This window comes from Nelusetta ayraudi, unplaced genomic scaffold (genome assembly GCF_046127955.1).
Source record: "Nelusetta ayraudi isolate G7.1 ecotype Tasmania unplaced genomic scaffold, CSIRO-AGI_Nayr_v1 ptg000052l, whole genome shotgun sequence".
NCBI classification, from domain to species: Eukaryota; Metazoa; Chordata; class Actinopteri; order Tetraodontiformes; family Monacanthidae; genus Nelusetta; species Nelusetta ayraudi.
In genome coordinates this window covers 3,305,851-3,322,555 of record NW_027466102.1, presented here as the reverse complement: position 1 = coordinate 3,322,555, position 16,705 = coordinate 3,305,851, and the positions used below count along the sequence as shown (strand labels likewise).

General features: G+C 44.6%; 2 protein-coding genes across 17 annotated transcripts in view; one reads left to right on the top strand and one right to left on the bottom strand.

The window, feature by feature from the left end:
* The window catches only part of LOC142896257 (protein NLRC3-like), a 243,361-nt gene that overhangs the window by 109,649 nt on the left and 117,007 nt on the right, over positions 1 to 16,705 (bottom strand). The window lies entirely within an intron of this gene.
* Positions 1 to 16,705, top strand: part of ptprk (protein tyrosine phosphatase receptor type K) — a 108,980-nt gene that overhangs the window by 87,650 nt on the left and 4,625 nt on the right. For 2 of the 16 annotated variants that reach the window (XM_076037866.1, XM_076037862.1), the window contains 17 exons: positions 826 to 855; positions 3,680 to 3,840; positions 5,092 to 5,127; positions 7,857 to 8,044; positions 8,427 to 8,514; positions 8,841 to 8,986; positions 10,402 to 10,419; positions 10,868 to 10,904; positions 11,010 to 11,107; positions 11,770 to 11,886; positions 12,047 to 12,201; positions 12,328 to 12,463; positions 13,417 to 13,566; positions 14,208 to 14,381; positions 15,249 to 15,266; positions 15,984 to 16,115; positions 16,569 to 16,694. In XM_076037866.1, coding sequence (XP_075893981.1) covers positions 826 to 855; positions 3,680 to 3,840; positions 5,092 to 5,127; positions 7,857 to 8,044; positions 8,427 to 8,514; positions 8,841 to 8,986; positions 10,402 to 10,419; positions 10,868 to 10,904; positions 11,010 to 11,107; positions 11,770 to 11,886; positions 12,047 to 12,201; positions 12,328 to 12,463; positions 13,417 to 13,566; positions 14,208 to 14,381; positions 15,249 to 15,266; positions 15,984 to 16,115; positions 16,569 to 16,694 — 1,810 coding nt within the window. The remainder of the gene's footprint in view (positions 1 to 825; positions 856 to 3,679; positions 3,841 to 5,091; positions 5,128 to 7,856; positions 8,045 to 8,426; positions 8,515 to 8,840; positions 8,987 to 10,401; positions 10,420 to 10,867; positions 10,905 to 11,009; positions 11,108 to 11,769; positions 11,887 to 12,046; positions 12,202 to 12,327; positions 12,464 to 13,416; positions 13,567 to 14,207; positions 14,382 to 15,248; positions 15,267 to 15,983; positions 16,116 to 16,568; positions 16,695 to 16,705) is intronic. The other 14 variants (XM_076037869.1, XM_076037863.1, XM_076037867.1 and 11 more) reach the window with 14 other exon arrangements.

Genomic DNA, 16,705 nt, shown 5'->3' with positions numbered 1-16,705 from the left:
CCTGACATTTTTACAGTGATTTGTAGCCACGCTGTGATTGCCGACTTTGCTGCAGCACACATGGGAAATTATTCTAATATTTTTTTATTTTTTTTAACATGGGTTTTTATTTTTGTTTGTTGGTGTTTATTTTTTTCTATTATTATTTTTGCTTTTTTCAAATTCATGTCTATGTCAGCCTCATGAGTGTGATTGCATCCAGTATTCCTCCATGAAGGTTTCTGGGGAGGATCAACCTTCATTGTCATTGAACCTTTTCAACGTTGTACAATACTGCATCTTTAAAATGGTAGGACATGATGACATTGCAGTGACATCATGCTTGCTTTACAGAGAGGATAGCTGTGAACCCTTCTTATGTTTTTGTATGTTTTTTTTTGTTTTTTTTTAACAACTTAAAGACTTCTTGGATGTATAAACAGGTCTTCGTAAAAAAAAAAAAAAAAAAAACAGTCAATATGGGCCAATTAAAATTAAATACTGCATGACCATTTTATTAAATACTTCAACAAAGATGTGTCGAGAAGAGAAATACTGCATGTTAATAGTTTAACAATGACAATTAATTGCCCATTTTTAGCCCCCTCCACTCCCCTCTTTTTGTCAAATTTATTGGACAACCTAGAAATGGGGGCACATACTTCCATAGTTAGTCTAACGACCCCTTGCATGACCCTCAAGCTGTAGCAATCGAAAGTTGTTTTCTTCTGTTTCTGTTGTTGCTGGTTGGGACAGGACGGTGTCGTCCTCATTTTTTTTTTTTTTTTTCCACGTTCATGACCCTTATGTCTCATTCTTTGCTTTCTGATTGGCTCACAACCCCAGGAGGACCTACTATTCATACTCTTATTACCTGTAAGTAAACGACCAATCAACAATCAGCTCACCCCGGCTGCTCTTATCCTATCGGGCGAGACTCTTAGTGGATAGTTGTTGTTATTTTTCTCTTTTTTTAAAGATGCAGTATACTTTTTTCAAGAAAGAACACATCGCCAGCTCTGACCAGCCAGCCAAAGCCATCCTCATTGACACCTCGCCATGGTGGGGGAGGGGGGCAATTCACTTCATGTCAGTCAGGTTTAAACTTCCAAGATCAAAATCTTGTTCCAAACAGTAGCACACACCTGCTCGAATTTCTTAGACGCAACAAATTAAACGGTCACGGTTTCATGTCTAATGTGAAACCACCAAACGCGAGACGACCGTGTAGTTCATGTGTCAATGGGACTGAACTGACAGTGAATTGACCTCGGCCCCGCTGCTCTCTACATGCTCCAAAGCTGCTCCCAAGCAGGCTCACAAAGGCCTCAGTTGGCCGCCCAAAAACTAGACCCGAGCGGGCCAAAGTGGGACGACGCACAGGCCTGAAGCGTGTCATTTGAAAAAAGAATGCTGCACTTGTGACTTGTAGCTCTTTGTGTGCATGTAGTCATGTGACCATCCATCCGCCCATCAAGTCACAGGGTATCGCTGTATCTCTCGCACACGCTCGGTGTACCCTCCTGGTTTCCAGTCCCCTCCTCTGTGGAGCACACGGCTCTGTTGGTGATAGTTCCTAGTGTTTTTTTTTTTGTTTTGTTTTGTTTTGTTTTGTTTTTTTCTATGTTGTGGGAACTGCTGCTCTGTCTCTTTTTGTCTCTCACAGGCTGTGACCAAAATGGAGCTCAATGGTTGCGGGAGAAAATAACGCTCAGAGTAGAAATTCAGACATTCATCTTTCATATTTCATGTCTTCATTCACCATAGGCATTAAAAACATGCATGAAACGGGGTCTCATTCGTTTGGAACTTTCAAAATAAGAGGAGAATATTAATTATCATATTGGGGGAAAAAATGAAGTGGACTTTACAGCCTCCTCCTCCTGGTGAAACAAGAGTGAATCCTCATACTTGAGAAGAAGCACTTATCCAGGATGTTAAACAGGGAAATGCAATCATGCATCCCATTATATTATGAAGAAAAACATAATTTGTCACGATTTTCTTGGAACAATCCAATTATTTTTTTAAGACATGGACTTGTTTACCGTGGCAATATCTGATCCAACAGGAAGAGAAGTCTCTCTGTAATGAGCCAGAAATTGCCTCGTGCCCGCATTTGACATTTCTTAATAAGAGATTCTTCTTGGTCACACAGAGAAGATCAGGCATGTTTAGAAAACAATCAGTCTTGTAATTGACAGGGAATCACCACAAACAAATCTGCTACACCATTTAAGATAAATAGGAAATTTAAATCCACTCTTGTTCTGGTCACAGCTTCTGTCAATTTATCGACACTTCCTTTGGTGTGTACAACACGAACAGTTCAGTCAACACAGGGCAAGGTTTATTTTTTCCTCCCATTTTGTTCATGTTGTCTGTGAACCTACAAACAATAAACACACACTCTCACATAAACGCACCTTGGTCACCGCTTAAAGCAGTGTTCCCGTTGTAAGTATAAGTGTGCGTGTGTGCGTGTGTGTGTGTGTGTGTGGTCTCGGAGGGGAAGCTGGTCTGTTTTGGGGCTCAGAAGGTAAAACCAGCAGTGACGCTGCATGCTTCCTGTCAGTCCGTCCATCTGTCTGTCTGTCTGTCTGTCTGTCTGTCTGTCTGTCGGGGGAGAAGCGGGAGCTGTGTGTCATGTCGGTTATGCAACGATTGGAAATCAATTTCTTTCCCCCGTGTCCTGCACGTTGGAGTTTGAAAATTTGCCTCGGGGGGGGGTCCTGAAATTTTTTTCCGATGAGTTTGTCCAACCAGTGGAGACGTCGTCCTTAACTGATGCTCACGGCTGTGGGTGCAAAACGTTCCCGCACGACCCGTCATGCTTGAAGTCCGAAGAACCCTGCCGTTTTTTCTCTCTCCTGGGGTTTTATGGGTAGTGAGAACAGATGATTAGATTTTTAAGCAGTTATTTTCTCTTCAGTTGGCTTTGGTTATTTTTGACAGAAACGCTTCAGTTCCTTTTTTCTTTGGAAAAAAAAAACAAAACAAAACAAAAGTCACTGAAGGAAAATAAGACATTTTTGCTTGCTGAAATAAAAGTGGAGCGTTTCCTCTTTTCTATCAGCCACATCTTCAATCTGCAATCTTCCCAAACTACAGCTATGGCTCTTTGGTTAATAGATCTACATGCTTGAGGTTTAATATTCTCATACCTTTGCAGTTGTTGGGCTTGTTCCTTGGCTGTCGGATAGAAAGAAAACAAGAATGCTTTGACCTTGAGCAAAACAAAGCAGTAATTAAAACTAGCTTTATGAGCGGGCAGAGATAGAGCTGAGAAAGTTTCTCATCTGGCAGCTGTTATGTGTCCTTCCCTTCACATCTTGATTTTTTTTTTTTCCTGCCACTTTTCGACATGTGGTTTCCCCTGGTCTCTCTGTCGGAGGCTGCATTCCCTTCGCTCGACATGCTGCAGACAAGCCTTTCCTTGCCTGCTTCCTTCCCCCACCTTTCTTTTCCTCGATGCCTTATGAGTTACACGCTTTAAACCCGGCAGCCCGCAGACCCCATAAGCCACACAAGTGACTCAGCGCCTTGCAAAATCTCACTTTGCTTTTGCTTTGAAAATTTGACCAGACCCCCTTACAAGGCGGCGGTCTGCTGGCTGGCTGCTGTGAATGCTGCTGTTTCTTTTGTAAAAGCGCCTAACTTGGTCGCCTTCTCCCCCCCACCCCGCCCCCTCCCTGAACAGGAAACTGGCCAAGAAACGCAAAGATGCCATCGGAACCACCCGGCAGGAGATGACTCACATGGTCAACGCCATGGACCGCAGCTATGCCGACCAGAGCACCCTGCACGGGGAGGACCCCATGGCTGTGACCTTCATGGACTCGCACAACTACAACAACAGATGTGGGTTTACAGTTTTCTTCTCTTTTACCCAAAGCACCTGCGTACTCTCTCTTTTTTTCTTCTTTGCTTGGTACCTTGGAACCTTGGATGATGGGGAGGGGGAATGTATGTCTCCCTGTTCATACTGGAACGAAAATATTTGGCTGTGGACATAAGAACCTGATTGATTCAGCTCACTTGTCTGTGAAGGTTCTCAGTCATCCATTTCATCTTAAGGTAGAAGGGACAAGGTAGTTATTCAGCTCACTTCAAAAAGGAATTCAGGAAGCAGCCACGTGTTACGATTGAAGTATAAAAAGAAAGAAAGCAAGTAATTGATTATTAAGGAAATGTAGTTGTTAGCTAATATCAGATTCCCATTATATGCCGGGCGGCTTCACTGAGCAAACCAATGGAAAGACAGGCTTGATCATAGTTGCAGCTCAGGTCCTGCCTGGATCGATTTTAGTCCTTGTCCTCTTTGCTTGAATGTCAATAACTAGGGTTGCACCGATACCAGTATTAGGTATCGGTACCGATACCGGGGTTGAGTACTGTACTCGTACTCCTAAAAAATGTGCCGATACCATGACGCCAATACCAGTTGTATATGTATGCATATGACGGTTTTGTTGAATTTGTGTTTTTACTGCAGTGACACTTGTGACCGTTGCCCCGTGTTCTAGAACAGGGGAGGGCAAACTTTTTGACTGGTGGGCCACGATGCCCTCTAAAATGTGACAGAGGGGGGAGCGCCAGGAGCAGATTGATGGAGTGTTTTGGTGACCCACCTCATGGGTTAAAAATAGTTTTTCATTGGAAAACGTACTTTGATGTCAATTGAAAACGAGCAAAAGTGTTACAAAATATGTGTCTTTGAAGCCCCATGGTATTGAGCTCTTTATTGAAAACACTGGAGAAATGTATTTTTTAAAAAAAAGAAGCACATTTTATTACTTACTTACTAGTGATATAATTTTCAAGTTCAGCTGGCCATTTTGAAACACTCTATGGCCACATATGGCCCCCGGGCCGTAGTTTGCCCATGTCTGCTCTAGAAAAATAGGCTAAGGAATTTTGTTCAAATAACCTGACCTGTAGAAAACTAAAACAAAAAAAAATCCCCCCAAAAAATCTGAGTTATTCTATGATGTGCAATGGCTCAGTATCAAAATGCAAGTGCTCGTACTCTACTTATTCTGTAAAGAAGTGGTATCTGTGCATCCCTACCAATAACTGTGGAACGTTTGCTGACCGTGTTTCCTTCTGCAGTGCCCAACGACCCTTTGGTTCCCACCGCTGTGTTAGGTGAGACTTGTGGCTGAGTGTGTCCCATCCCCCCTTAGTTCCCCTCACTGATCACCCGTCATCGTCCTATCACTGTCATCTCAGCCCAATGTCACCCTTTAGAAATAAAAACAAATGTGTCAAATATTTATACATATAAAAAGCATATAAATGTTTAAATGTGGTTACCGTTCAAACCCTGGAGTGAACTGAATGCTAATTTCTGTGAGTGAACACCTTTAGAGCAGCTCCGCGGCAATTGAGTCGGTATTTCAAGCGGCAGACAACCGCAGTCATTTCACCGTGACTAGAGAAATCCTACCACACTTCCAAATGGCTGTTTGGATTGGACACAGATGCAATCTAAAGATGTAAATTTTCCACCACTTAGTGCCAGTTCTCTATGTACGACATGGCCAGTATTTGAAGCTCTCACAGCCAAACACTCCATGGAGTGAAGTGTGTTTTTCCCTCGTCCCAGCCACGTTCTCCATCTCCTGCTGAGAGCCTCTGATATTCTCAGTAATTACCACCAATTTCCCTTAGAGAGCTCATTACTTTTTATTTCATTTACGGCGAACCATTTTTATTTCAATTTATTTTTCCGTCAGAAAGCTAGCGCGCAGGAGGAGGAATAGAATTTGAGAAACGGCTGCAGATAAGATCTGTGACACGAAGTGACAGTCAACAGCTTAGCGCCTGCAGGCCGGACTGTTTGGAAGTTTTCCTGCATGCCCGAGTCTTCTCGATTACCCCACCATCTGTGTTAGCCTGCTTGCCCTGTTGCGTCGCGAAAGCTTTCGTTTTTTTGCCAAGTTGGATCTAGCTTACGCCCTTTCGCCGCGAGTGTATCTCATCCAGCGTCGTCACCGCGGCGTGATGGGGGTGGGGGTGGGGGTGGGGGTGGGGGTGGGGGGGTGCGGTCCCAACGTAGCCTCGAGGGCCACGCAGTCCGCTGCGCCACCGCACTGCCTTAATTAACTGTTCTGTTGCCTCTAATTTGGAGTGAAGGCCGCAGTTACAGTCTGTCTCGGCCAATCGCGTCACAGAGCGGGAGTGGGGTAGCAGGAAGTTGCGAATTAAGGGGCGACGTCGGGTCAAGTTTACGGTTAATTGGCCTGACGAGGGATTAGCGATCAGAGATGAGCTAACATGTCCGCAGAGCAGAGCTACGCATCGGCTGGACGGGATAAACAGTGTCAGTTAATAAACAGCCGTGCGGGTGAAATCAGTGGCTCGCGCTCCACCAACCCAGCCCATTAAACAAGCTGTCAGTCTGCGGCTCACTGATGCCAACTCCCATCTTCCACAGCGCAGAAACATCCACCTGGAGGCTCGGGATTGTGCGGAACTGAAATATGTTTTTTGACGAATTGACGTTTTGAACTCCCCGCGCGTCGCATGCGATTATTACTAATCTAAGATAATCAAAAAAAAATAAGCTAACAAGATTATAAAATAATCACTCTTCAGCTGATTTACACACAAATCCTAACAATTCATCAGGTTTTGGGATTTTAGAACGGCCAAAAATGGTTGATAAAGACTATAAATGACTGGCTGTCAACGTGGAAAAGGAGCACAAACTTCGGATCTTTATTGGTCTAAATGGCTTGTAAAAAAAAAATAATCTAATTAAAAAAAATCAGCTAGATAAGCTTTCAAAATGAACTAAAAACTGAAGATGGCTCTCACCATGAAACAAATCTCAAGGCTTCAAAACAGGAATTTGCCAACCGATGCATGACGTCTTTGTATACTGTCCATGACCTTAGAAACAGGGGTGCACCATAGTGCAGCACTTTCGATCCGACAGAAAGTAATTACTTGATTCCGATACTGATATCAATACGTTTTGCCTAAAAAAAAAGGTTGCCTTTTCAAATTCAATGCAAATATTCATAAATAAATTGAATATTCCATTACTTTTTTCCCTCTGCTATGAGCTACAAAACATACCTCTCTGAATACTGCCCCCTGTCTGCGGAGTCAAGTGACTGCACGGCAGAAAAATCAAAAAGGAGCGTTGGAGTATTGATCCTATCCCACTAGTATTGATTTCATACCGATAGCACCATTGGGATTGATATTATCCATGTCTCACTCCCTTCATTTTGTATATTGGAGTGTGTGTTTGTGTGTGTGTACTTCATGGGTCCTTGTGTAGTGAGACCATTGTTCATTCATTTTGATCATGGCATGATCAAAGATGTCACAATAACATGCTGTTGATGCTCCAAACGTCTCTTTTCTCGCAGTCTCACTAAAATCTTTTGCTCTTTGTTTTTTTGTTTCTTTTTTACTTTCTTCCGCTGCTTTGACATGTAGTCCCAATCACAGGTGAGTTTGGCTGGAAACCCATTGTGACTCATATTTTGTGTGAGGAAAGAGCTTTTATTTTGCAGTGGTGGTTCAATATAGTGAGGTTGCAATGGTTTGCGAGGACAAAAAAATCGAAGTAATTCCTTTGTTGCAAACATTTGTGCTCTCCACCAACTGGTTCTCGAAGCGTGCACACATGCTGCATTCAAGATCTTCACCATAGAGGTCCTGTTGTATGTGATTAGTCTATGGAATGCACTGTGTAAAGAAAAAATATATATATATTCCTTGCTGTTTTAGAAGGAAGTTGTCCTATTTCCAGGGCTTTTTAAGGAATCGCTAAAACGGCCACCGTCCTCGATTGGTTCCTTTAAGTTAACCAGCAGGTCGTCCCGTCCCCCCCCCCCCCCTCCCCCGTCTGTCTGTAGATGAGAACCACAGCGCCTCTGCCGCCGAAAACAGCCGGCTCCTGGATGTCCCTCGATACCACTGCGAAGGAACCGAGTCTCCCTATCAGACGGGACAGCTGCACCCGGCCATCAGGGTGGCCGACCTCCTGCAGCACATCAACCTGATGAAAACATCCGACAGCTACGGCTTCAAGGAGGAGTACGAGGTGAGGAGAGCAGCTCGGTCATATCAGTGTGCTGTCACTGCTTGTGGTAGTTGTACAAATGTGATTACTTTCAATAAGTAATCAGGGTATTTTATGGATATAAGTAACATTATTCAAATAGGGATTTCATTGTATTTACTTAATACATGTTTGTGCTTTATGTATGGATGGGCCTTTCCAACAACACATAGGTTATCAAAAACATTAACAACAGATTGGAAGCAATTTAACAACATACAGTATGAAACAAGGTCATACATATTAATGACAATATTGAAAATAAACACAGAAATACCACAAATGACAGGAAACGTCTCTGAACTGAATTCAAATGTGACATATTTTGTTTGTTTGTTTGTTTGTTTGTTTGTTTGTGTTACAGAGCTTGTTTGAGGGCCAGTCGGCCTCTTGGGATGTGGCCAAGAAAGATCAGAACCGTACCAAGAACCGTTACGGCAATATTATAGCATGTAAGCAAGCAAAAAAAAAAAGATATATACATAGATATGTGTTCTGTTTAACAGAAAGATCAAGGTTTTGTTAATTGTCAATAAAGTTATATAGTTTGTTTTAAGAGTGTTGTACGTTTCCTGTGAATAAAACAATGAGGACGCAACAATGAATGTGTAGTAACAACATATACATACATAACAGTCTCCCTCCTAAACCCTCCTTCGCCTCCTGTCTCCCACCTCCCTGTATCACTGTCTCTCTCTTTGTTCCCACCCCTCTGTGTGTGTCTCTCTCTCTCTCTCTCTCTCTCTCTCTCTCTCTCTCTGTCTTTCCCTTTCCCCAGACGACCACTCGAGGGTTATCCTCCAACCCATCGAGGACGACCCATCTTCCGACTACATCAACGCCAACTACATCGATGTAAGTGGAAACGCATCGAATGCTACTATTGGCTCCCAAAGAAACCAACGAAACCACACCCCCTCGCTCGTATGTCAGGCCTCTATACTTTTATTGCGTCTTCCATCCCAGTCATCCATCATGCCATCAGATCGAAACATCGGAATGTGTCTCCCTCTGGTGTCTCGCCCTCATTGTGTCCCTCCTGTGTGTGTGTGTGGTGTGTGTGTGTGTCGTGTGTTCACGAGTCTTCCAGTGTCCTCATGCAGCCACTTTAAATCACAATTGTGTAACTGACATAAAAACAATGTTGTTTTTTCCCATTATGTGGACTTAGTCAGACTTGATCTAAGCTAATATTTTCATGCTATGCAGATTGAGGGGTCCCAATACGGTGGCCCCTCCCCCAGCTTTAATCTTAATGCTATGCTAAACTGCATCATTAGCTTGAATCTTTTTCTTGCCTTATCCAAATCTACGGCAGCAAGTCAGCTGAAGCATCTTCTTTCAACGTTAAGTGTGTAATATTTGGAGATTTTAAAGAAGGAACGGCGACATCAAGTGGTTACATTTTAGACTGCAGCGTCTTTCCCTCTCCCGAGCTCGCCGTGAACTACGGTGGCCTGCGACACCAAACCTGGATACCTCGTCCGACTTCTTCTTCGCTGGTTTATTTGAAGGCACCAGCTGTCACTCCACACCAGGCTGCCTTAGAAACATGGCAAAGTGCAAGATGGACCTTGATCTATGTATATTCTGATATGTATATGTGAACCTTTCTAAGGGAAGGAAAACCAAATTACTGTTGTTGTACTCCGATTATGCACTTTGATGAATATATTTATGGACAGTACATTAAACCTTTGCCAATATGAAAATCATAAATCAAGCCAAATATTACACACTGGATGTTGAAGTCACTGCACTCGCACCTCGGCCTCCCTGTCCCGTCACCGCTTTGTGCAGTCGTTTCGCTTTAAATCCACCATCCTTCATCTGTTGTATTCTCCTTTTGCTTTTTGCTTCTTCTTCTCCTTCTTTTTGCCACAACAGTTCATGCATGTTCCGCACTCTTGCGCTCCGGCGCCGATGACGCCTTCCGGCGTTGTCTCGTGCGCTTCACCCACAGCCATCAAACTCTCACGTGCACGCCGGCGGCTCCCATTTCTGCCGGCGTCGGAGTGAGGCGGACGGATTATTTTTTTCCCGGCCCATTCAGCACGACCCCGCCGAGACCAATAAGAGTTTGTTTGTCTCAGCGGGGACGGCGATAAGCTTGTTAATAAAAAGCCTTTGAGCTCCGGCCAGGCGGAAAACGCCGTCCCTCTCACTCCAAAATCTTTTTTTTTTTTTGTTCTCATCTTATACCGCATGTCCCGCTTAAACTTCCATTATATCAGTGCAACTTTTCCTTTTTTTTTTTTTGATTGACACTCACTGACATTGTTGTGCTTTCTTTCTTCCTTTCCTCCACTCGTTCTTTCTGCCTGTGGCTTGGGCTATAGATTTGGCTGTACAGGGATGTAAGTATCACTGTGGATTCTTTCATTCATGCCCCTCTTTAGTTTATTTTATTTTATTTTATTTATTCATTTCTTTATTTTTTTTTTTACGTCTCTCTACGTACATGTCCATTCACACACTCCCTGTAATCCGCGGTGAGAGTACATCCCGGATGTGTTGAGTTGCTGGGGGCTTCTGCTGCATGAAAGATTTCACTCCACGTCGCCCTTCACGTCGCCTTACATCCCGCTGTGTGCTGTATAATGTGGGCGCGTCTGTTGAGGGTTTAGTGCTGCCAAATGTCAGACGTGACTTAAAGACTCTCTGCAAGACATCATCAATTTATAGCCTGCTTTTAAAATTCTTCAATGCAAGCACAAATGTGATGTTCCTGCTGAGAGTGTGAAACGCGGGCGACATGTTCTGCGGACTCTGATGTTGTTGTTTATTTGTGTGTTGTGTTCTCAGGGCTACCAGAGACCCAGCCACTACATTGCCACTCAGGGTAAGTCAACGCAAATGACTGTAGATTTCTATTTCTTCCTCGTCGTTCCCATTGAATTCTCCGAGAAATTTCTCAGCAGTCACGCTACGTGCTAATTGCGCTCAGGTCCCGTGCACGAGACGGTGTACGACTTCTGGAGGATGGTGTGGCAGGAGCAGTCGGCCTGCATCGTCATGGTAACCAACCTGGTGGAGGTCGGGAGGGTGAGTTGCTCTTTTGCGAAGCCTTTGTCCTCCCAGCGTTTGCTTCCTCTGGCGTGAAAAGCCAAACAAATCATAGCCGTTAGCTCAGCAGTTGTCCTGATGCTAAGTTAGGGTTGATTATATTGACCAGCAGCAGCAATCTTCAACCCTCGAAATTTGGATTCCTCGCCATTTAATGACAAAGCGGCCTTTTCCGCCCCTGTTTTGACGCAGCGTTCAGTCAGAGCTAATTGACAGGAAAAGACACAATAAGGCATTACAGCATTTTTTTTTTTTTTTTTTAAAGGTTAGGTGTCTTCAGGCCTTCAGCGTAGCCTCGCAGTAAAGGTTGAGTGCTTTGTATGGAAAAGTTAGTAGAAGTTGCCCTTTAATTATGGTCTGTGGCTTAAATTTGCGTGTATGTTTACCTTTATGTGTTACAGAGGGAAAGTGCACTTTAATAGACATTTCAAAATAAAATATTAATGCAGCCACTTTTAGCTAAACTGCTAATTTCCCCTGATGATGATGATGATGATGATGAAGTCAAATGTACGGCAGTCATTTTAAGATTCATTTTGATGTCTGAATGTGATTATGGTGCAAGGTTCTGGGTTTTCCGGCCTTTCAGGTCCTTTTCTTAAAGTCCTTCTCAACTGTTGCTATTCTGACATTCCAAACAGGTCAAGTGCTACAAGTACTGGCCAGATGACGCAGATGTGTACGGAGACTTCAAAGTGACTTTCGTGGAGGTGGAGCCCCTGGCTGAATATGTGGTTCGCACATTTACACTGGAGAGGGTGAGCGCTGACATTGCATTATGATCTCGTTCGAAATGTCGGACTGATTGTGGACTAGACTTTAAAATAATAATCGCAGGTAATTCGCATTCCATGGAATAAGCGCTGAGGTGAAACGCATGCCGTCAAGTGTAACCTCGGCTTCTTTTCGCCCTCTCAGCGTGGTTTCAACGAGGTGCGGGAGGTCAAGCAGTTCCACTTCACCGGCTGGCCCGACCACGGAGTACCGTACCACGCCACCGGACTGCTTTCGTTCATCCGCCGGGTTAAAATCTCCAACCCGCCCTCCGCCGGGCCCATCGTGGTGCACTGCAGGTACGGTAACGCACGTCTGCTTTTTTTCTACTCGAAAGTCTGTCAGCCTTTGCTAAAAAAAAAATAATAATAAAAAAAAAAAGAAAAAAAAGAGCACCTTTAATGCGTTGTGTTGTATTGGTTCAGTGCTGGAGCCGGACGCACGGGCTGCTTCATAGTGATCGACATCATGCTGGACATGGCCGAGAGAGAGGGAGTGGTCGACATCTACAACTGCGTCAAGGCGCTGCGCTCCAGAAGGATCAACATGGTACAGACTGAGGTGACTGCATTACCCATCCTCCATCCGCATCTCCATCTCAGAGTGTGCCCGGGGATAAAAGAAGCAAGGATCAGCCCCGCATTTGGGGCTCGAGCCGTCGGAGTGGCACTTGGCTGAAGGAACGAAAGCAAAAACTCTCTCATCAACATCTCATTTCACCACATCTGCACATTCAAGTCACCTGGTAAAATTAGTCCAACTTAAATTGAACGCTGTGTAAAATATCTAAATTCGTTACTTTGGCGACCTCCAGTGACAGAAGTGGGAATGCACGTATTGCATTTTGAGCCCCTCGCGGAGATATCCAAATCCATTACTCTGGCGCCCTCCAGTGGCAGAAGTGGATACACAGCGATTGCATTTTGGGCCACTCGGAGCTTTGCTAAAAAGTTTACTGCAGTGCGTTATTAGTTTAAAAATGTTACAACATGTTACAAAAGTGTCTGATTATGCTTTATAGCAACCAGTCAGACACACAGAAACAGAGTGAACCTAATAAAACAGCAAAGGAACGTCTCAGCAGACCTCACAGATATTTCCGTATCTGTATCGATATCTATATAAATTTCTTCACTTCCCAAATTTCTATCTCATTCACACATTGCGCCACTCATCAGATCAGTGTTTCCGGTGTGCCGTCATTCACCCAAGCAGGCTTCAGTTCGCCGTCCCTCCGGCGAACCCAAGCTGCTGTCACAGGCAACTGACAACACAAATTTCCCCAAATTCCTTAAACCGGAACGCACCACCGTCCTCGTTCCATCTCGCCCCGTGGCTCCACCTCCTCCATCTCCCATCAGCCATCACTCACCCACGCCATCGGCGTGCTCACTTTCATGGGCGCGGTCGTACCTCCCGCCGGCTTTCAGTACTTTTTTCAATATTACCCAGGGTTGAGGAGCGCGTGCCCGTGTCTGACCGTGTGTGTGTGTCTTTTAACGATGTGACTTCAGGAGCAGTACATATTCATCCACGATGCCATCCTAGAGGCTTGTCTCTGCGGAGAGACGGCCATACCGGTGTGCGAGTTCAAAGCCGCCTTCTACGAGCTGATCCGCATCGACTCGCAGACCAACACGTCACATCTGAAGGATGAGTTCCAGGTAAACGGCCTCTTGTTTGTCATTGTGAGTAGAGAGAGGACATCCTGACAGGTGGCCTCTGTCCTGGAATGCTCGTCTTCACAAGCCTTTTTTTTTTTCTTTCGTTTGACTTTACAACGACTCGCTTTCTATTTACTTCTGAATGAAGCTGTACTTCAGATACTTACTGCGTACAAATCACACGTTCAACACTTCTGAGCGATAAATAGTGTCTCTAGTTCATCTGGGAACTCAGCAGAATTGTGGAAAATCCACTCCATACTCATCAAATCAGCCCTTTGTGATGTCACAAAGGGTCCATCTGCTCTCCAAGGCTGGGTGACAAAGCTCCCATAGCGATCAGGGTTTACCGTAACATCATTTATGTTCCCGTCCAAGCCTGGAAGGTCCGACTAAACATTAGTTTAAAGAGGGAGGGTTTAAGTAAAAAGGAACAAATAGGAATTTTTGAGCTCTGCATAGTTTTGAATGATTAAATGTGCAAGTTTGTCCCGCAGGGTTCCCCAAGATGAAAAATCTAAATTTAAAAATGGGTAAAACTTGGGAAGAAAAAAAAGAAAAACTCCTCACTGTTCACGGACCTAAAGCTGCCCGAGCAGCGTCGACGACGCTCATCTCTTCTCCCTCTTGTCTCCGCGCAGACGCTGAACTCGGTGACTCCTCAGCCTCAGCCCGAAGACTGCAGCATCGCCTTGTTGCCAAGGAACCAAGACAAGAACCGCTTCATGGACGGCCTTCCTCCCGACCGGTGCCTCCCCTTCCTCATCACCATAGACGGAGAGAGCAGCAACTACATCAACGCCGCTCTGATGGATGTAAGTCCGTTTGCCTGTTTCCTCGTGCACAACAGCGTGTGTACACACACCACACAACAGTGATTTGGGACATTTCACTAGGGCCGTGTCTTTTTTTCTTTTTCTTTTTTTCGTTCTTTTTTTTTTTTTCGTCTTTTATAGGCAACATGCGGTCATAGCACTTTGTTGCTTTGAACACAAGGACGTACACTTGACCAGATCAAATTGTCCCAAACTTAAAATAACATTCTGTATTTCTTGAAAAACGATGCACAATATGAAGCTTGTACCTTACCGATAATTATCAGGGAGATTCCTCCACACGTTTGTGTATAGATACACATATATATATATATATATATATATTTCTACACACGCACACACGCAGACTCCCTTCCCTGTTTGTGTGATGCCGTGTTTGTGGTTTAGTAGCAGAAGGCTAGAGACAAATCCAGGTTCCAGGAAAAGCCCAGCAGCCTCTCTGGCCATTGACCAATGGGTCCTAATGCGTGATTTGTAGAGATAGAAAGGTTTAAGGCAACAGTACCTGGCGTAGTCCCTCATTATTATTATGATTATTATTATTATTGCTCTGTTAGCGTCAGCGCCGTGTCACCTGATCTTTTTAAATCTCTATTGTACAGCAGAGAAGAGCAGACAGCGCAGAGTGGGCCGCAGACACACTGCGCTCTGCAGCTTCGCAGTAGCGGTTGAAACCGTTTGTGTAGACAGAAAGTCAGCTCCTCAAACAATAAAAAAAAAAAAAAGAAGAAAAAGAAAAAGAAATTGCTTTAGTCTCTGTTTTGTTTTCTCTACGTCTGGAAGTGAGTCCAGTCGTTCAAACCCTCCGAGTGTAGTCACTTACCTTTTGGCCTCTCTCTAACCAAGCTGTCAGAAGAGTTCCAGGTAATGGGATTTTTATTTCAAATCTCCAATACTGGATTTGTTTCATGGCTTCAGTGTTGTTGTTGTTGTTGTTTGTTTTTTTTTTTCCTTTGCCACCGGGTCGATGTGGAGCGAGACCATTCACAACCAGACTCCCTCACCCACACCTTCCCGCGCTGCCCATTAGATGTTAGACCCTCCTCATGTCGCACATGTCGGGGGGGGGGGGGGGGGCAACGCCGGGCCGCCCACGCCCTCATGTCGCACCTCCAGCTGTACAGTGTCTTCCTCCGGAGGAGTCGGGCTCGGTTAGCTTCACGTTCAGTCACCTCATTTCATCAAAGATTGACTTGTTTTCTGGAAAAAACAAACAAACAAACAAAGAAAGCAAAAACCAAAGCCAGTGCAACTCCAGCTGGGCTCGACCTCAGAATGAACTCTGACTGAACATGAAGCGAACAACCCTCTGCTGTGTCCCGTACCCAGTGTTCCCCAGTGCATGTGCCTTCCCCTCACATTAGATCCACCTCACTGCATGGTTATGTGAGCAAACATCATCACGTGTCGCCCGTCGTCCCACGCTGGTCTACTCTCTGTATGTCTACGTAAGATCGTAATGATAATTACCATAAAAAAATAAAAAAAAACCCCAGTGAGGAGATTCTGAGGAACACCAGAGCGACGCTCCACAGGAGGTAACGTCTTCTGGCTTGTGTCGCCCTCCTCTGACTCCTGCAGAGCTACAGGCAGCCCGCCGCCTTCATCGTCACCCAGCATCCTCTGCCCAACACCGTCAAGGACTTCTGGCGGCTGGTCTACGACTACGGGTGCACCAGCTTGGTGATGCTGAACGAGATTGACCTGGCTCAGGTACCACAGCTTCAGCTCGGCAGCACGCAGCGCATTCATCAATGGAAAAAAAAAAAATCGAATCGTTTCGAATGTGAAGCCACTGTCAAGACATTGATAAAACATTAAACTAGTTTTGCTTGTACTTGTGTGTGTTTTGATTGTTTGTCTCATTGGCATTTCTAGATAAACGTCTGAAGAGGTGGAAGCTTTCTTCCTTTCCTTTAAGAAAAATCATCATTTTGATTGAAGCAATTCAACCACTATTAAACAGCACTTTTTATTGGTTCACTTTAAGTGTTGTTTTTATTCATTTTCAAACACACTCCAAATGTCTTTTGGCCAAGTCATACCAAAATATCCATTTTTGATTAATAGCAGGACAAGTGAAAAAAGGCATATACCTTTTTTTTCCTCGAGCTTTTGAGTGTTTCGCTGTTTACTGCATGCATTTTTTCCATTGCCTGTGCTCAGGGTTGTCCTCAGTACTGGCCAGAAGAGGGAATGCTGCGTTACGGCCCGGTCCAGGTGGAATGCATGTCCTGTTCAATGGACTGCGACGTCATCAGTCGACTCTTCAGAGTCTGCAACCTCACCAGGGTGAGCACAAC